A 21,999-nucleotide genomic window follows, 5' to 3' on the forward strand; every position below is an offset into this window, starting at 1 on the left:
TGTTTCAATGACCTAAAAGGGTCACTGAAAAGGCCTGTCTTCCCATTCCAAAACAGAAGCTACTTTGGAGATGATGGTATAGAATAGGAACTTTCTGAGCTGCATTAAAAAGCAAAGTACAAGCAAACCAGGAGTCTAGAGGAGTGAAATGGAGATTGTGGTCAGAGTCTATAAGCCTCAGGCCAAAGCAACTAGAAGCTGAAATATGTTCCACACTTCTCCTTTGGCAATCTCTTTTATGCATGGAGCAGAACAGGTAGTTTCCTAAATCATTATAGACATTATACACAATGAAACAACCTCAGGCAAAAGGGGATTTTTAAACCTTAAAATACATTCTGAGTTTAATGTTTTCCCTTCTAATAGTATCTGTTATTCTCTTGCTGTTTGATTACTCTAGCATTTCTGAAAGAGTGCCTGTTTTTTTTTTAAAAAAAGTAGAATATGATGTTTCCAAAGAACATATACGCATATATGCATAACCCATGGACACAGACAATAGTGAGGGGAAGGCCTCGGGTGGGATGGGGGCTGGGTAGGGGCAGGCAAGAGGGTGAAAAATGGGGACATCCATAATACTGTCATCAACAACAATGATAATAATAAAAATAGTGGAACATGATGCTTCAAAAGATAATTTAGTGGACTCAAATTTGAGGAATTCTGGGAAAGTAAAGGCTTCAAGAAAAAAGAGCTCTTCTAATCAGATGAAATCAGCTCTCCATTTATATTTGGTTATATTGCCAATTGGTAGAGATGTACCAAGCCATATTTTGTCACTTGAAGTAATTTTTAACAATGATGCTTCTTGGATCCTATCATCAGTGCTTGTGGATTAGTAAATATTGAAAAAAAACAAAAAACAAAACCCATGCCCCAGACTTCCCTCCTCTCTCATATCAAAACACATTTAGCCAACAAAGTATAAAAAGAATGATGCACATTTTAGTCATTCTTGACACTTTCTTCCTTCTCATCCCCCAAACCAAAGAGATCAAATCCTGTCCACTCCAGTAGCTAATCCTCTGAAATCTGTTTTCAGCTCAGTCACTCTGCTGTCTTTATTGGCCACACCCTAGACCAGTGGTTCTCAACCTTCCTAATGCCACGACCCTTTAATACAGTTCCTCATGTTGTGGTGACCTCCAACCATAAAGTTGCATTTAGAATGTTCCCATTGTCTCCAACACCAACCACAAGGATTCCCGAGTTGTGTGCAAGTTGCTGGCATTGTCTGCATTCCCTGGTGCTCTCTCTCCAGCTGCTCCCCTTGCCGTATCTTGCCAATGTGCTCTGGGGAGGCACCCACCTGTGCTGCCTGCCTTATTTGTTTACCTCCTTTGTGCCCAACCTCCCAGAGGCAGCTGCGCTAGAAAAGACTAAGAGCAAAGGATGTCAATGAATAAATCCTCCAGATCCCAATCCTGCATTCTGGAATTAATATACCTCAGGATAACCTGGGGAATTTCCATCTAACAGACGTTGATATATTAAGCTACCAGAAAACTCCAGAATGCCACTCTGCCTGGGCAAGATAGAAAATTAAAATGAATTCTCCAAGTAGAAAAGAAAAAAAATATTCTAGTAATTAAACCAATGTCTAAAAACAGAAAGAAATGAAGTGAATGGGGTCAGAGGTCTGGGGAAACTGGGAAAGAGAGCTAATCGTGAAGTTGAAACAGAAGAGCAAAATGAGTTTATAGGAGAATGTAGAAATAGACTCACACAGAGCCTCAAGCCTATTCCAGTATGGCTGAGCTTCATTTGAAACAGCAAGACAAACATTTTTACTCATTCAACAGTCAGCAAGTATTATGAACCAAGGACTTGTTAGGCACTGCAGATACCTAGATTAATATGGCACCTGAACGTGCACCCTCAACCAGGCATAACCTCATGGAGGAGATAGATGTATAAAGAGAAGGTTGAGAGTGTGTCTTAGTTGGTTTGGGCTTCTAGAACAACAGCTGATAACTCACTTAATTTTCACTCCTTTTCAGGGTTAACTGATTTGAAATAATGGGTGAAGCCAGACTAAGCTTCGAACAAAGAAAATGTATCCTAAAGTGCCGCTAGACTTTTTTATTTATGGGGATACATAAAAGATAAAGTTCACGGTACAAAACTGGCAATAGATGATGAATTGAGGGTGCACAAATACCGAACAAAATGATTCTTGTTGTTTGCGATTCCATTGCTACCATAGGTTGATTGACTTAAAACAACAGGAAATTTATTTCTTACAGCTCTCAAGGAGGGAGGTCCAAGATGAGGGTGCCAGCCTGGTCTGGTGAGGATCCTCCTCTGAGATGTTGACTGCTGACTCCGAATTATTTCCTCGCATCATGGAAAGAGAGCAAGCTGGCTCCCTGGCCTCTTATAAAGGCACTAATCCTATGCACAAGGGCTCTATCCACGTGACCTAATTACCTCCCAAATACCCCACCAAATACTTCACAAACTGGGACTGGGGTTTCAACATAGAAATTTTAGGGGAATAAGAACATTCAGTTCATTGCAGGATGGTATCTACGACAAAGCATAGAAAGCTGACTCGAAACAGGTCACAGAGGAGATAGGCTTGAACTGAGTCTTGATGATTGTATTAGCTTAATGTGAGGATGGGGGTGGGGGGAGAATGGGCCATACCATTCCTAGCAGGGGGAACATCAATTAGAAAGGCACAAGACAAGTTAGAACTCGGAATAGTAAAAAACAAAAATGATAAAATGGGCCACAGTAGGGGATATGCTAGAGTTGTGGTTCTCAACCTTCTGGCCCTTTAAATACAGTTCCTCATGTTGTGACCCAACCATAAAATTATTTTCATTGCTACTTCATAACTGTAATGTTGCTACTGTTATGAATCGTAATGTAAATATCTGATATGCAGGATGGTCTTAGGGCCTAAGTGGTCGGCAAATTGTGGCTCGGCAAACCGCGGCTCGCGAGCCACATGCGGCTCTTTGGCCCCTTGACGGTGGCTCTTCCACAAAATACTGGCTCTTCCACAAAATACCGACTTCTGCGCATGGGTCACGAAGTTTCAATCGCACTATACATGCGTGCTAACACGTGGTATTTTGTGGAAGAGCCACACTCAAGGGGCCAAAGAGCTGCATGTGGCTCGAGAGCCATGGTTTGCCGACCACTGTTAGGTGACCCCTATGAAAGGGTCATTCGACCGCCAAAGGGGTCGCGACCCACAGGTTGAGAACCGCTGTGCTAGAGTGTGAATGAGGAATGAAGAGGGGGAAAAGGGTGGAAAGGGAAAGGATGATTTTAAAGGAATAGATTATAGACGAGCTAGTTCATGAGTGGCTTTAAATGCCAGACTCAACAGTTTGTATTTATCCTGAAAGGCAACGAGGAGCCCCTGAAGGCTTTGTCATAGAAGAGCAGCATGATCAGGTTTGCACTGTAGAAAGATGGCTTTGGAGACAGTGAGGAGGGGGGATTTGAGAGGGCACACTGGAAATGGGGTGACTGGGTATGTGGAATTGTTGCAAGTCAGACCTTGAATCATGAGAGTCTGAAACTAGAGCTGTGGCAGGAAGAATGGCTTTCTATATCAGAGCAAACAGATTCAGGTGGGTGCCCTGGAGACCTGAACGTCTGGCACCTGTTATTGTATAAATTTGGTGGATGTCATGGAGTAAAAGCTCATCAGGGAGAAATAAAGTACAGCTCTATTTTTATATAATTACTAGTCAATTATATAATTATTCATGTTGAGAGTATACTCTAAGCATGACTAGAATGGTGTGATTTTGTGTGTGTTAATCTTGCAATTCTTATACAAAGACATAGAACTCTCAGCTAAGACATCACAGAACCTTTATAGGCTCTTCTTGAAGATGGCTAGATGTGCATGGCTTCCTAGTAAGGTGAGAGGGAACTAGCAACCAGCCCACAGGCCACGGCTCAGAGTCACCCAGGACCAGGCACTGGATTCAGGCATCTAACTGTGAGGTTCTGAGGGTCTGGCACACTGGGAAATGGGAGTGGACAGGTTCTTCTTGTTGGTGGAACATGTCAGGGGAGGAAGGGGCATTTATTAAATTGCTATAATATTCAGGAACAGGCTGGTGCACATCCAACCTGGGTAGTCACACAGAGCACACACTCAGAAGGGCTCCAAGCTTTGGTTTAAGACTCTGCTGTTGCTGTCTTGAAATTTGTAGTTGTTTTTTTTTTCTTCAACAAAGGGGTCTGCATTTTCACTTTGCCATGGGCCCTGCAAATTATGTAGCTTTTCCTGACAATGTCTGTGTACAATGGGTATCTCATTTGGTCCTTCATCAGACATCTGTGAGGTGGTATTTCCATGAAGAAGATCAAGCTGAGGCTCAGACAAGCAGAGTCACTTAATGAGGGTGACTTAATGAAGCCTTTCTAACTATTGCTCTATCTATAGCAGCTATTCAGAGCTAGTCCTTGGCCTGGGCACAGCCTTCACCAGGGCTTGATCCTCCATATTCAATATCATTTCTTCTCACCATAGAGAGAGAACATTTAAAATAATAAGCTTCTCTTATTCCAAAGGGAACTTGTTTAGCTCCAAAGATTCTCAAACATTGTGGTTATATTTCACTTCTGGCTAATAAAGATGGAATAATGAATAAGGTACAAAAATGACTGCCTTTATGGGGTCTGTCCTTGCTAGTTTGCCAGTTATTCCCCAAAGGGTACATATAGCCCCTGGGAAGTCCATCTATCTACTGTCATAGACGAGGGGCAGGTAAGGCAGAGCCACAGGTTTCCTAGATAGGAGGCTCAGGTTGGCCATGCCCATGAGCATGGCTTGGTGTTTAAGAGGACAGGGGTCAGGAACAGATGGCCAGCACTTGGATCCCAGACTTCCCTGAACTTCTCTGTGAATCAGTTTCTTTAACTCTAAAATGGGGCATTAACAGATCTGCCTCAAAGGGTTGATGAGAGGATTAAGTGCAGTAACAACACAGGCAAAGGGCAAAGCACAGAGCTTGGCCTGCAGTGAACACTCAGTAATTGCTAGCTGTGGCTGTTTTATGAAGTTGTCTGTGTTAAGTCAGGAAGGCTGACACTGAAGAAGTGAAGGTATGCAGCAATCTAGTTAGGTAGGGGCAGTGACTGCTCAATCTCGACAGGACAGGCAAAGCTAAGCAGTTCCTGATGAATGCACAAATGCCTCTTCTATACATCTGGCTCACTTTGTTCCAATCATCCTGGCTGCAGAGCCTGGGTGAGCACTTCAACAAATGGACTCGTGTGAAATTTCATCTCATTGATTAAACAATGCAACCGTAACCGTGTGCACAGAAAAAGAACAAGCTTTCTGTTAGAGCAGCTTGCTCAGATACATGGGGAGTAGACCAGGAAAGTTGCCTAGGTTTACAAGTACAAAGCTTGACTACATACGCAAACGATAAGATAAACTGCAAGGTAGGCTCCTCACCCAAGGCTGCACATGTCGTCTTCAGAGCACATTCTCTCTGAGCCCTTTGCCTTCCTACTACAAGCACTTTGAAGCTGTTTACTGTATTTGCATTTCTGAGCCTCATCTCTTGAATGCAAAAGACACAGGATGGAAATATAAAATACTAATCTTCTATCAAGACTGAAAGGACATATGGGGAATCATCATCAAATCATAAAAGCATCATAAAATGCTTTCTATTTTGGGGCATGCAAAGTCTCAAGTAAGACCTCAGAGGAATCAGACTGAGAATAGCAACAAAAATCTGACCCCGTGTTCGCTAATACACTTAGCTGTGGGCAGCATGGTCTCTACTGGGTAGCCCTTCAGACATTATGAAACCTGCAAATTTTACAAGCATCAATATGAAATGTTCTCTTGTGTCTTGCTACACATACAGACACACATACTCAACAAATGTGTTTCTGCAAATCTAGATGTGGAACTTGTAAAACGGTACATATTCTATCAAGAGTTGGGGGTCTAGGTCCTCTGCTCATGAATCTGGGCAGACTTGTGGCTTCTCCAACCACAGTATCAAATAAAGGTATGCCAGGTGACTTTCTAAACTAAGTGACAAAAGGTCTTACAGCCTCTGGAAGACGAGACTTCCTGGAGGTCTCCATGCTGAAGTGGTTATTTGTAGGCACTTGAGTGGACTGTCCCAACTCATTCAGACTTTCAAGATGCCAGACATGTGAGAGAAGCCATCCAAGATCCTCCAAAGTAGTGTGTCTCTCATCTGAACCCATCTAACACTAACCTCCGCTGGCTCCACAAGGAAGGAGAATCATTTGGCTAAGCCAGCCTTCGTTCCTGACCCGCACTATTGTTAAGATATAATGGTTGCTCTTGTAAGCCACTAAGTTTTGAGGTGGTTGTCACACAGCAATAGATAAGTGGAATACTAGTAAACTGTATGTGCTTTCTTTATTCTAGATGCCTGTAAGAATGTAGTATGTCCATTCCACAGATAAAAGTTTCCAAGATCCCACCTTCACTAGCTTTTCAGGAAACTAAGTCCCTATTGGGCTCTTCACAAATACATCTAATATCTAGAGCAACGGTTCTCAACCTGTTGGTCACGACCCCTTGGTGGTCGAACGACCCTTTCACAGGGGTCGCCTAAGACCATCCTGCATATCAGATATTTACATTACGATTCATAACAGTAGCAACATTACAGTTATGAAGTAGCAACGAAAATAATTTTATGGTTGGGTCAGAACATGAGGAACTGTATTTAAAAGGCCAGAAGGTTGAGAACCACTGATCTAGAGGAAATGTCTCCACAATCTAGTCCTCTGGGCTCCCAAGAATGGAGGACTCAGGCTTACTTGGATGCTGCCCAAGGGACCACACCAGGCAAGGCTAATGTCCATGATGCTGTGGCTTGGACAGCCTCAATAGCCCAAGGGGATCTTTATGAAAAATATTGCAGTTGCTTTTGTATTGTCTTTCTGTTGGACTCTGCTCTGAGTCTTTGGGAGGACTGGTTGGGGAAATAATCTTACTTTGCTCAGAATTCTCTTTCTTTTTCCCCAGGATCTCACTCAGCCCTGAGAGAAGTTTTCTTTTATTTTCTGTAATCCTAAACTTGGTTTCTCTAGCTCTTGTTGAAATAGGTCTCTGGCTGGCTTTCTTCATTGTTCTCTGGATGTGGTGAAAATCTAAGGTGATTACAAATGGTACCCATGCTGTGAACCCCAACATCCACAAAATACACTCATTTAGACACTACTCTTTGCAATAAAAGGCATTTTCTTATTGTTCACTTATTACATGAATGGGCATAACATCCGTTGCTCCAAAATTTGGATCTTACATAAAGCCATTCTATATTCAATGCTCCAATGGCATTTCCTAACAGTCAAATAAGGAGGCAACTTTGCTGTACATTTTAAATGTTAATTTTGAGAATAATTTGACATTCTACAGCCCTAAGGCTTTGTCTTTTTTCTATACTGAGCTCCAGTTCTAAAATACCTAGAGGGCATAATCAAATATTCTGAAAATCTTCTGCAGAGTCATATTGAATAACTGAATGTAATAGAACTCACTAAGAATATCTTAAATATAAACTTAGTGTTAGGAGGAAAATAATGTTTCTTACTAGACCTATCTGCCATGAGCAGCTCATTGTAAAAACAAAGGAAGGTCATGAGAAATCAGCTTTCTTTTGTCTTTTATCATAAGCTGACCTCGTAACACTGAGTATGAATATGCCTAATTCAAAAAGTTTATTTGTACACCGGAATGAAAACAGTGTGTTACTCAATTAGTGGTATGCATACTCCTGGTTGTACTAAAATTATTTTAGGTAGTGTATATACATATCTTACACTTTAATATCTGTGTATCAGTTTTAATGTGTATTGGAACAAAAATATGCAGCTAGCACATCAAATGAGCTGGACATTTTGAGGGATATGAGTAAGATACCAGCAGATGTCTCCCCATTTCTCTCTCACTCTCTCCCCTTCTCTCATCTCTTCACATATTTTCCAATCTCTCCTCTTCTCCCACTCATCCCAGCCCAAGGGAAGCCCCCTCGGCTTCCCGGCTCCAGCTTTCTCCCCACCTCTCCTACATAACTTTTTATTTATGGAACAATTCAATTTCAGCTTTGATTCGCATCTAAATATACATCTAGCAGCTGAGTAAACAAAAGATCTTCTTTAGGAGGCATTCTCCCTAAACAAACAGTAAATTATAAATTGTTTTTGTTGTCATATATTATAGAAAGTTGAAAAATCTAACTACATTTAAAAAGAAAGAAAACCAACAGATTCAGCATTGATTTTTCTAGGCATTTTTTCTATGTCATAAGAAAATTAAAAAAGAAGTGGGAAAATAAAGAAATGTGAAGTACATTAGTGGGGAAAGAAATGAACAAGGGGGAAATTGGTGGGTCAATGATAAGCTGAGGACTGTCTAACAGGGGTCCTCAAACTTTTTAAACAGGGGGCCAGTTCACTGTCCCTCAGACCATTGGAGGGCCGGACTATAGTTTAAAAAAAAAAACTATGAACAAATTCCTATGCACACTGCACATATCTTATTTTGAAGTAAAAAAAACAAAACGGGAACAAATACAATATTTGTATTTGCATGTGGCCCACAGGCCATAGTTTGAGGACCCCTGGTCTATCACATAACGCATAGACTTGTGTTCAAATCATTTTTCTGCATCACAGTTTCCTCATCTGCAAATGTGAGATAATTCATATTTACTTTAAGGTATTATTGGGAAAATAATATATGTGCTACTTGGCACAGTGTAGTCAGATTTATTATTACTTAGATTTTATAGATTACTTTTTTAATTTATAAAAGTTAAACAACAATGTTTTTATTGCATATTTATTTATGGTTACCGTCTCTTTGAGGCTAGTGATCCTGATTGTCCATTTAGAGTAGTGATTTTTTTTCTTTTGCTTCCAATTTGAGTTTTAAAAGTGAGTCAACTTAAAGAAAAGCATTAAGTAAGCAACAGTTCAGGAGGTACACAAAAATAAATGACAAATCTTGGAGGTGACATGGGAATGAGTCTGTGAGTTAAGAAACCCACAACCCTATCAGACTCTAGATTCCCTTTTGTAACAAATACTTGTATTTTCCTCTTTTCTGTTTAAAACGGAAAAATTATAAAACTTGGCTACTTACACACATTTTCAGAAAGACAATATTTATTAACAATAATATAACAAAAAATAAAATTGAAGTAATTTCTGATTAAATAATATGCATCTCAACATGAAATGCTCTGAGAGCGTGGACTACAATAGGAGCTATAATGGGGAAATTGGATCATTGGATCAATATCCAGAGTCACTGTGAATACAACAGCTCCAAGTACAGAATCTGTGCAGATGTGCTGTCTCCCTGACAAGTGCTATGAGTCAGTGACAAGATTTTCTGAAATGGTGAAACTCTGAACAAGAAAAAGTTCAATTTTCCCTCATTACACTATTTTTTTATTCTAGGCAATTCAGTGGGAAATTAAAGCCTTCCAGAAAACACTGTGTGTTAGGTTCCACATCTAGGTAATTAGAAACCAGTGTTTTACTTCATGGAAAGCCCAGTAAGGCATTAAAAAGGTATGTAGTGAACAATACCATAACTACAGGTACTGTGTTGTACAGCAGATCTCTCTGACGTATGCATCTGGCATAACTAAAATTTTATACAATTGAGCAATAATTCTCCTTTTTCCCTTCCCCTCAACTTTTGGTAACCATCATTCTATTCTCTGCTTCTGTGAATTAACTAAACTCAGGCGATAATTTAAATAGAGGATAAAGAACTGGAGACTTAAAGAGAAGTAATAAAAGTGTGAATGGATACCACAAAAAGAAAACAGATTGCACAAGGTGAAAATTGGAAAAAGAAATAAAATGAGAAAGTGATAGGTAATAGAGGACAGGCAAAGAGGATCCAACGTACATATAATAGGTGATCATAAAGAGGAAAACCAAAGGGATAAAACAGAACAATGATGATAATTAAAATCCAGAAAAATTTTCCAAAATAAAAGGGCCTTAAACATAAATACTATAGGGCCTACCATGTATCGGGGGAAATATCTGACCGAAAATCTACACTAATAAAAGAGAAACATGGTAATTGGCGTACGACCGCTACCCTTCCCATTGGCTAATCAGCATATCCTTATGCAAATTAACTGTCAGCCAAGATGGCGGCCGGCAGCCATGCACTGAAGCGAACAGGGAGGCTTGCTTCCTCCAGGGACTGCAGATTCCAACGTTCCCTGCCTCACTTGCCCGACTCTCAACTGCAACTCTAAGCAACTATTACTATGTTGCAAATAAGAAGCTAAACAAAACCGGCTTTCAGTCAGCCCCGGACCGCAACATTGTATCCATGTTTTCAGCAGCAAGGCCTCAGAGCTAAAGCTGGCCCAGAATAAAAAAAAAAAAAGAAAACAAGGAGCGGTTGGGAGCTTTTAGTCAACTGCCAGCGGGAAAACAGCCCTCAGCCCCTCAGCCAGCCTGGCCAGGCACCCCAGTGGGGACCCCCACCCTGATCCAGGACACCCTTCAGGGCAAACCAGCCGGCCCCTACCATGCACCAGGCCTCTATCCTATATAGTAAAAGGGTAATATGCCTCCTGGCACCGGGATCAGCGTGACAGGGGGCAGCGCCCAAACCCCCTGATCAGCCCTGCTCTGTGCCTGATAGGGGGGAGCTCCCCAATCCCCTGATTGCCCTGCGGCTCTGTGTGTGACAGGGTGCAGTGCACCAACCCCCTGATGGGCCCTGCTCTGTGTTTGACAGAGTGCGGTGCCCCAACCCCCTGCCCCAACGGGCCCTGCTCTGTGTGTGACAGGGTAGAACCATAACCTCTCCATTGGCCCTGCCCTGAGTGTGACAGTGGCGGCGCCCCAACCCCCTGATCGGCCCTGCTCTGTGGGTGATAGAGGGTGGCGCCCCAACCCCCCTCCACGGGCCTTGCTCTGTGTGTGACAGGGTAGAGCCATAACCTCCCCATTGACCCTGCCCTGAGTGTGACAGGGTGCAGCGCCCCAACCCCCTGATCCGCCCTGCTCTGTGTGTGACAGGGGGCGGTGCCCCAACTCCCCTATCGGCCCTACTCTGTGAGTGACAGGGGGGAGCTCCTCAACCCCCTGATGGGCCCTGCTCTGTTAGTGACAGGGGGCAGCGCCCTAACCTCCTGATCGGCCCTGCTCTGTGCGTGACAGGGGGTGGCGCCGCAACCTCCCCATCGACCCTGCTTTGAGTGTAACAGCGGGTGGTGCCCCAACCCCCCAATCGGCCCTAACCTGAGCGTGACTGAGGGTGGCATCGCAACCTCCCGATCCGCCCTGCTCTGTGCATGATGGGGCGGCACCCCAACTCCCCAATCGGCCCTGCTCTGAGCCTGACCAAGGGCTGTACTTAGGGATTGGGCCTGCCCTCTGCCACCCGGGAGCAGGCCTAAGCCAGCAGATCGTTATCTCCCGAGGGGTCCCAGACTGTGAGAGGGCACAGGTCGGGCTGGGGGACCCCCCCCAGTGCACAAATTTTTGTGCACCGGGCCTCTAGTATTCTATATTAGGTATCAGTAATTTGAGGTCTGTAGGCCAAACCAGCCTGCCTTCTATTTTTGTCAGTAAAGATTTATTGGAATATAGCCACATCCACTCATTTACATGTTTTCTATGGTTGCTTTCATAGTACAAAAACAGAAATGAGTACTTGTGACATAGACTGTATGGCCTGCAGTACATGTAATATTTACTACCCAGCCCCTTACAGATAAGATATAGTACAGTAAAACTATTGGTTTAAATAAAATAAAATAAATTCATTGAAAACCCAGGACAAACATGAAATTACTTAATAAACAGCATTTGTAGGGTAAAACAATACTCTATGCCACTACATAAGGGACTAACATAATTCATCTATTTTAAGTATGATCAATTTTCAGCTAAATTGATCAACAAGTATAAGGGCCACATTCATACTGTTATTAATGTGAAAGAGCTCAGAAAAAAATTCCCATGAGCTCTTCCCGAGATGGTTCCAAGAACAAGCTTTAGACAACCAAGAAATAATTGGAGAAGCTTTAGGATGGAATATATGGTGATCTTTAAGCATATTTAACTGTAGCAATATGATTAAGTGATGAAGGAATATATTCAATATATGTAATTGTTATTTCCTTTGACAATGTAAATATAACTGTGAAAGAGGTGAGAGTCGAACAAACGGGGACTATAAGGAAAACAGAACAAGTGTGCTGATAGATACTAGCAGGTACTAAAAGAACATTAAATTAATTGAGGGAGAGGGAAGAAGGGAGAGTGGCTCCTTGCTGATTATAACATTACTTAGAGTAGAAAATGACAAAATCTTTAAAAAGTGGGACACTCTTTATTATATAAAGGTAGGCATCTCATGTAAAAGATAAAATTTTTAGAAAAAATGCACAAAACCTTTTAAATAACAAAAGGAGTATTTAAAACAGAGAGAGGCAAAAAGAACAAAGAGGACAGACTACATTCTAGAGGGAACACAAATATCCATTAATAGAAGATTGGTTGAATCAACCATCATAAATCCACACGATGTAACTCTATGCAGCTTTTAAAAAGAATGAGAAATCTCCTGCATATATTGTTCTGTAATGTGTACACAACCCTACAGGATACACAATGCAGAATAGTATGAAAAGTATGCTATGTGTAAGAAAAGGAGGTAACCACAAAGATATGTATTAAGATATGTATAATTAAGAAAATAAGAGGATAAATATAAAATTAATAAAATGGTTACCCTTAGTCAGAGTGACCATATTTTTGTTTGACTAGAACAACCTTGTATACCAACAGAAGTGGAGGGGACTGCTTTTTGAAAAGGCATCTTAATGGTACTCACTTCTGATGTATATTAGACACTGAACTATCTAGAGCAGTGGTTCTCAACCTTCCTAATGCCGCGACCCTTTAATACAGTTCCTCATGTTGTTGTGACCCCCAATTTCATTGTTACAAATTGAACATAATTAAAGCATAGTGATTAATCACAAAAACAATATGTAATCATATATGTGTTTTCCGATGGTCTTAGGCGACCCCTGTGAAAGGGTCGTTCGACCCCCAAAGGGGTCGCGACCCACAGGTTGAGAACCACTGATCTAGAGGAAGAGCAATAAATGAAAAAATATTAGCTGCCGAACATAACAATGTGAAATATTACTATCTCCATTCTAGACAAAGAAATGTTTGCATATTATGTTTACCTGTGAAACTATTTGTCTTCCTAATCATTACCTAATTTTTAAAAAGAACCTATTATTTCTTGGTGCCTTTAATGATTTCCACCCAAAGGGGTCCAAGGCAGCAGGCAGCTTATAAAAAACGGGGCTCAGGAAATTGTTTAGGTGTTGACTCTCCATATATTCTACTTTCGTGGCTTCTAAAATCTCTGGCCTTTGGGCTTGCCGCCTAGATCCTCCTCTTGGCCCAAACCTCTCTCAAGTGCCATGTTTGGATATTTTGAGGAGTCTTAAAAACAAAGACACTCGCTTGGATTTGGAGTGACCTATACAAGGTTACTTGTACAGGTCTGCAGTCAGCAGATATGTCAGACAAAGGACATTCCTTTTCCTTTGTTCTACTAGATGGCGGCTTTATCACTCCCTACCAGTCTGCATTCTCATGACAGCCTCCATTTTCTCTTATCTCAGTCCCTCTTTTCAATTATCATACTATAATTAGAGCTGGAATCCTTTTATTTTCTCATAGTTGCTATGTAGGCCTCACCTAGTGATTCTGGGAAAAACATCCTGGTCTGAACTCTGTTCCTAGTGTCAAAGACTTAGGATATCCCATTCCTTCCAGAAGGGCACTCTCCAATACTTCATGATTATTGTATATCCAAAACTCACATCCTCAAGGAAAGTCCTTCAAGGACAAATAGCTTATAAACGGGGATGAAGTTGCCATGTTCAGGCTCCTACTTCTCTTCCTGACCAAGATCCCAAAACTAGGTATTTAGAGCAAGATATAGTGGCCAGGGATGCTGTTAATCATTTACTAGTTTCTTGAACCAATTAAAACGAAACAAAAAAACCCCACCAAAAACCTGTGAACACCAGTTTTAAAATGTTTACTTCACTATAGGACTTCACAGATATATTCATTCTGGTCTCCCAACTGAAGTTTTCCATTGAAGGCAAGGAAAGCTGTTTTCTTTCCCTTAATTAGGCTATTTCTGCTGGCTGTCGCCCAATGTTTCCCAAAATCAATTAATTAAACAACCACCAACATTTTACCATTTACCAAATGTATCAACTCTTGTAAAGAATGTGTTAATGAATATAGTGGCCAGGGATGCTGTTAATCATCTACCATGCACAGGACAGCCTCCCACAACTTAGAACTACCTGCCCCACATGTCAATAGTGCCAACATTGAGAAACTCTGAGAGTATAACTTGAATATTGTAACAAAAAAATCTAAATTATAGGGATTCAAGCAAGATAGAAATGGATTTGTCTTTGTCTGGGGTAGAGAAGGCGGATCTCTAAGAACACTCAGGTTCCTTCCATATTGCTGTTCTGTGTTTCTCTATGAGGTCCTTGTCAATGGTTGAAGCTGGCTTTCCAAACTTTACCATTTGGCCTCATTTGTATTAGTTTGCTAGGGCTGCCATAACAAATTATCACAGACTGGCTGGCTTAAACAACAGACATTTATTTCCTCACAGTTCTGGAGGCTGGAAGTCTGCGATTAAGGTGCCAGCAGGATTGGTTTCTCCTGAGGCCTCTCTCCTTGGTTTGCAGAGAGCTGCCTTCTCACTGTCTTTTCATATGACTTAAGTGTGGGTATCCCTGATATCTCTTCCTTTTCTTATAAGGAATTAAGGCCCTCCCTTATAACCTTATTTAATTTTAACTGCCTTTTAAAGGCCCCATCTTCACATATAGTCACATTGAGGAGGGTGGTGGTTAGGGCTTCAATACATTAATTTGGAGAAGATACAATTCAGTCAATAGCACCATGAGAAAGGAGCAGAGAAATTAGAGGGCAAACAATTTCATGATTTATGGAGTTTATCTAGAAGTTGCATAGATAATTCCTTCTCACATATCATGGGCCCCAAACAGTCGTATGCCAAATCTAAATGCAAAGAAGGCTGAGAAATATATTCTCTAGCTTGGCAGCCATGTGCCCAGCTAAAACTCAGGGGTGTATGTTTGCCTTAAGGAAACCTATTAAAAAAAGATATAAAACTGGAAAACAATGATTTGTTCTAATTTTTATTTAGCATTTCCCCAACATAATGCCTTTTGGATTCACTCCCAACTACCAGGGCCCAGAGGACAATATCTACTCTCACATAAGACTCAAGCACTGATGATACCATACGCATCCCTAGATCCTCTTACATTTAGAGGAGAATCATAAAACCTTAGCCTCAAGAAAATACTTAGTATTTTCCCAGTGGCAGTTTAGAGTTCAGGCAAATTTACTTTTACTCTGAGACAATGTGTGTCTCTTATTTTGTCTGTAGAATTGAAGAGAGTAGTGAGAAAAGCTCTGTGGCTGGGGAACTGAAAGAGAAAATGCCTATCCTGATGTTCTTTAAATTCACTTCCTTTTCTCTCACCAAACACTTGGGTCTCTGTCCTTAATGACTGAGGTTGAGTTGTGGTTCAGAAAGGCATAAAACTTGGAAAACCATCTCTAGATAAAAGATCATCTGTTAATATACTAACAACTCGTATAGCTACTATATATTTTAAGAATGATATACATAATAGTCATATACTTCATTTTGACACATTAATTTAGTTCATATATTGACATTGAAGTTATAATTATCATGCTAAATTTTCGGGCTGCTAATGGCTAAAACAAGACCATTGTCCAGGTCATTTGTGGAACTTCTGTAACAGACAGTATTTATGTGAAATACCATTAAGCCCTAATGGGAGTTATGGAGCAATTACTGAACTGAAAGAAGGTGACCTTTCACCACTGTCCAATGAGCCCCACAAAAAGCCAACTCACCATTCTTCTTGTAGAACATAATTTCTCCTTTGAATTCCGTTTTCTCCTCCAGTGACTTGTCTATCTGAAGCATCAGTTGCTCATTGGTTTCAACCCCAAATAAGAATTTGCAGCTGCAACTCTTCTGCATGACTTCAGTTCGGGCAAATCCAGCAAGCTCACAAAAGCCATCAGAGCAGTAGACTATGGGGAAACCCTTAGCCACCTGGGCATTCGCGAGGATGAAGTTGCTGTCTGTAGAACAATAATGAGAAGACCCTCAGCAACTAAACAAACACAGAATTTTTTTTCCTTTAAATCCGTTTCAGTAACAAATTATGAGCACATGTGTTTAGCTAACAGTGCTTAAAATGCATGTCCTGATGTGCTGAGGTGGAAAAGAGACTCCAAACATAGAACGTTGCTGACTGGCAGAGTATGTATTAAGTTCTGATTTAGTCTTGCATTTTGAATATACCGTTGGGGGGAGCACAGTACTCATAACCTGCTTTGAGGCATTTACTATCTAGTTGGCAGGAAGGTATGGTGCTTTTTATTTTTTCTTTATTGATTAAGGTATTACATATGTGTCCTTATCCCCTTATTGCCCCCCCAACCCCCACTCATGCCCTCACCCCCCTGGGGTCTGTGTCCATTGGTTAGGCTTATATGCATGCATACAAGTCCTTTGGTTGATCTCTCCCCCTTACCCCACCCTCCCCTACCTTCCCTTTGAGGTTTGACAGTCTGATTAATGCTTCTCTGTCTCTGGATCTGTTTTCGTTCATCAGGTTATGTTGTTCATTATATTCCACAAATGAGTGAGATAATGTGATATATATCTTTCTCTGACTGGCTTATTTCGCTTAGCATAATGCTCTCCAGTTCCATCCATGCTGTTGCAAATGGTGAGAATTCCTTCTTTTTTTCCTCAAAAAACTAAAAATGGAACTCCCATTTGACCCAGTGATCCCACTTCTAGGAATATATCACAAGAAACTAGAAATACCAATCAGAAAGGATATATGCACCCCTATGTTCATAGCAGCACAATTTACTATAGCTAAGATTTGGAAACAGCCTAAGTGGGTAAAAAAACGACAACTGTGGTACATCTACACAATGGAATACTATACTGCAGTAAAAAAGGTATGGTGCTTTTGAGTAGGACTTCTTGCTCATATCCTGAATCTGCCACTTGATGTATATATGAACTTGAAAAGTTACTCTAAACCTCAGCTTCCTTAGATTTAATTTCTCCAGAAGCAGACTCTGAGACAAGGATTTGAGTAGAAGTAGTTTATTTGGTAGGTGATTCCAGAAAGTGAACAAGTGGAAAATTGAGAAAAAGAAGGGGGGGGGGAGGTAATAAAGAGTGAGATAAAAATAAAGGGTTTATTATTATGGGCAACTGAGAGACTCAATCACACAGGGACCCCAGAAGTGACTGATTAGAACACAACTTAAAATTTTTTCACCAAGGGGAGAGAAAGCTGGTATATTTATCCATCAACATCTATACTTTATTGGTTAAAGGTCACTTCTGGGGTGTCAGTATGTTGGCACTTCTGACCTACCCACTTGGGCTAAGCACATTTTGTAGAGATGACTTGGGCAGCAAGATGCTGGAAACCACTGGTGCATAAGGAAACAGTCTGCTCATGATCTCAAGGGTGAGTCAAGGGGATACTGAAGGGCATTGGCAGGCATGCTACAGGAGGATAGGATGTTACTAACTTTATATAGGTGTGTTGTAGAGATTAAGGAGATAATGCATATAATGTGCTTAGCAAAGTGCTTGATACATATAAGCACTCAATAAAAACAATTATTAAGAATATTATTCACATCTTCATGGCCATTATACTAACAAATGAGAATAAGAGGACAATACAATGTGGTAGACTATTGCTAAGTGCTTAGAGAGAACTGGTGAGACACTGAGAGCCAATATTCAGGGAAGGTTCCTCCTGCAGAACCAATTTTTGCAAGATGAACTTTGAAGGACGCATATGATTTTTTATAGGCAAAACAGCTGCATAATGGAGATAAGATAAAAGATAAAGCATTTATAAAATGTTGGTGGGTAACTTTTAGGTTCAGAATGAATTAGAGGCTATTATTAAATCATTCATTCATTCATTCACTCATGAACAAAAATGTTGAACACTGTCAATATCCCAGACAATAACCAAGACTGAGATTTTGAAGATAATAAATAAAATATCAAGATTCAATATTTGTCTAAAAATATAGTGTAAATACATATAAACCTTTATATGTGTACCCAAATATGAAATGCTTATGTAGCTAAAATTAAGTGAAGTAACCAGTAACTGTAGATGTCTCTAGAGAAAGCAACTTTGGGCAAAGGTAGTAGGAACACTCATTTTTCTACCATGTACCCTTTGAATTTTAAAACATATGCTTTATATATTGCCTATTCAAAAAAACAAAAACAAACAAACAAAAACCCAGTTTGTTTAAAAGAGGTTTGCAGCAGCCACCCTGTCTTGTATGTCATGACAAAGGAGGAATTCCAACTACTTCTTGATGGCCAGCTGGACAAGCACTGAAAATCAATTCCATGGGCTTCCCCCAACGCCTTCCTTTAAAACATTTGTCATGTTTCTTTAGTCTACCATCAGTGGGCCAAATCAAATTCACTCCATTCAGCTTTGCTCCAATCAGCCCCTAAACCCAGAGTACAAATTCTGGTGTTGACATTTGCATCCCACATGGGAGGGTCTGTCTCTTTAACACCTCCACTCCCCTCCCACCCCACCCCACCCCACCCCACCCCACCCCTCTCTCCTTAAAGTGCCAGTCACCCTTTCCCTGTGGGGAGAAGCCAGAGCTAAAGATCCACAGTGGAAAACCTGGAATGATAGGTTGGTTAGAAGCCATGGGGCAAATTAAATAATCCCAGACTAATGGTTAATTCCTGCACACTTTGCAGAAGTATTTACTGACTTGTACTATGTTGGACTTCGTTCCAGGTGCAGAGCCAAGAAGTTTATTACATGCAGTCCCCACTCTTGAAGATCAGTCATGAACATATGGGAGTTCCCAACTAGATCCAGAGGGGGGCGCCCTCCTGTTGACGCTCAGCCTCACCAACTCCTTATAGTTTTGGATTAGTCACTCTCTAACCATAGTCTCTCTTGCTCTTTCTTCCATTTTAAAACTTTGGCTGAGAAATTGCTTAGAAAATGCAAATGCATAGCATTGGCAAAGTACTCAAACATCTCGAAAGAGCTTTTAACGCGCTTTCAGAAGCCATTTTTCAGTCGACTGCTGACATGTTTATTGACTTTCTACTATGTGCCAGGTGACATGGTTCTACCATATGGCAGGTCCTAGGGTGAGGTGACAGGAGGTGTTAAAAAATAAATAAGGTATAGCCTCTAGCTCTCGGACATTATATTTTAATTAAAGAAATGCACGAATATCAATAACACTAAAATATAGCATATGATGATTACCAAATTAATGATACATAGGTAATGTCCTACCAGAGTTGAAAGATTAAAGATCTTAGGTTTTGGAAATGGTTAGCTAATAATAGGACAAAAATAGTTGGAGATGATTTATCAAAAGTTCTGGGAGGTTGGAGCAGATGCCTGGATGGAGTAGGCTCGGAGGATAAATGGAGAAAGAGGAATTGGAGACAAAGAATAAATAAACAACATTACATTTTGTCCTGCAGTCCAGTTTTCCCATTGTTCAAATAGCTACAATAGTTATCTTTTGTTAGTATTTATCTGATATACCTTTTCTCATCCATCTACTTAAACTTCAACCCTTCTAGGGGCTTACGCTTTAGTTGTGCCTTGCACATTATATATATTTAAATCTTTAAAAAGTATAATATGAAGATACATCCATCAACTTGAGATAAATATATTTACTTTTTAAACTATATTATATTGGTTTTTAAACAACTTAATTTGTACTTTCTCTTCACCTTGATTATTTTGCTTTTATCATTTAAAAAAATTAGGAAATATAACATATATAAAAATATTTTATAATAGTATTTAAAAACAACAATAAGCATCCATGGAACACTCCTACAGCAAAAACCCCTGTGTGTACCATATAAATTGTATTTGCCTCCTTCCCCAATGAAGAACCCATAACTTGAATATTTGTAATAATTCTTCCCTTTTATATAGTCTTTACCACTTACATACCTATCCTCATGCTATATATTGCCTATTTTTTTCTGCTTATTATGGCATATACTATGGTATTTCATTCTGCATATTTTTAGTGACTTGATTCTTTTATTAATTTTCTTAGCATCTTTATAATTGTTTATGAATGTAAGACCATTCCTTTAGAGGTACACTAAGCTTCTGAAAAAAAAGCTTCTAAAGGATTCACTAAATTGCCTGATCTGCATGTTTTAATGAAGGATTATAGTGTGTTTGGGTGGTTAATTCTTCCTGCAAATATGCTGCAAAAACAAAGCTTAAAAAAAGTCATGTATTTGGCCGTTTCTGTTTATATTTAGCACTTGTCCCCGATATGTAATCACATTTCAGTTCCGAAGAGAAATTAGTGGCAGTGGCTGGCGCCTTTTAAAGCTTGGTGTACTAGCTACATGATTAGTCCTCCAGCCTGGGAAGGAGTAGCTCCTCTCACCCAGCTATCTGCTTGCAAACACACGCTTTGCTGAATGCCAGTCCTGGAATCTCCAAAGAAGAAACATGACATTTACTTTAGAATTATGCAAAACAAAGCCACTGCCATAATGATTATGAGCTCATCCTGGGTGTATCACTATCCATACATATGCTAAGGGTATTTAACCTTTTAAGGAATCAATTATGCATATGTGATATGCATCTAAATGCTGCACAGCCTTTCTCTACTTGTTTCTAGGTATATTCAGTTTTGAAGTGCCAATAAACAGCATGATCTAAGTGTGTTTACATTTTAGTAGTAGGCAGCTTATTTCTCTCAAAGCTTTCTGGGCAGAAAGCTTTCAGGGATTAGCAGAGGGAATCTCAGGGTTGGTGGAGTCCCAGGTCAGCTGGTCTGACTTCCTCATATAGAGCATTTCCTCATTCAAATGGAGATGTCCTAGTCACTGTTGACTGCCCAAGCAACAAAGGGAATAAGGGCTGGAATACAAAGGTATAGAAAGAAAAAACAATGAGAAGAGGAGAAGCAAATAGCCATCCATTTCTTACCCCTTACAATTCAGTGGTTCTCAACCTTCCTAATGCTGCGACCCTTTAATACAGTTCCTCATGTTGTGGTGACCCCCAATTTCATTGTTACAAATTGAACATAATTAAAGCATAGTGATTAATCACAAAAACAATATGTAATTATATATGTGTTTTCCGATGGCCTTAGGCGACCCCTGTGAAAGGGTCATTTGACCCCCAAAGGGGTTGCGCCCACAGGTTGAGAACCCCTGCCTTACATCCTTGTACTTGCCCCCACTTTTCAGATGAGAACACTGAGACCTAGACAACTTCAGTTTCCTGCCCAAGGTCTGAAGCTTGGAATTAAAACCAGGTCTATGTGACAGAGTATGCTTACTACAACATGCATTTCTTTTTTCTGTAAAGAAGTGACTTGTTCTTGAAGCAATGGGTTAGAGCTAGAGAAATATTTTTATCTCTTCTATCCTACAAAGAGCCCAGTCACAGATTTTTTTCTATGTAGATTATTTATTAAAAGCTCATTGATGACAGCTCCTAAACCAGTCTGGGTCTCTCAGCAATTTCTATGTCACTTTCTCATTTCCCACAGAAAGTCAATTATTTCAAAAATATGACGGCAACTTTTTTGGTCCCAAAATATTTTGCCCACTCGAGGCATGCAGGAGGCAAGAAAATGTAGCTGCTGTTCAAAATACGTTTCCTATCTCCTCATGTATTTTTTTTTTGTCTGATTTTTTTTTATTGCTTAAAATATCACAAGTAGTACATTTGTCTCCTTCCCCCCTCTCCCCTTGCCCTTCCCTCAGCCTCCCCTCCCCCCCCAGTGTCTTGTGTC

The 21,999-nt window shown here is 40.4% G+C and overlaps 1 protein-coding gene across 1 annotated transcript in view; it reads right to left on the minus strand.

Annotated features, from left to right (window-relative positions):
- Positions 1–21,999, minus strand: part of KCNH8 (potassium voltage-gated channel subfamily H member 8) — a 277,527-nt gene that overhangs the window by 156,177 nt on the left and 99,351 nt on the right. The window contains exon 2 of the mRNA XM_070391102.1: positions 16,003–16,236. Coding sequence (XP_070247203.1) covers positions 16,003–16,236 — 234 coding nt within the window. The remainder of the gene's footprint in view (positions 1–16,002; positions 16,237–21,999) is intronic.

Source organism: Myotis yumanensis, unplaced genomic scaffold (genome assembly GCF_028538775.1).
Source record: "Myotis yumanensis isolate MYYU_CA2020_CCGP unplaced genomic scaffold, mMyoYum1.0.hap1 SCAF_14, whole genome shotgun sequence".
Lineage (NCBI taxonomy): Eukaryota > Metazoa > Chordata > Mammalia > Chiroptera > Vespertilionidae > Myotis > Myotis yumanensis.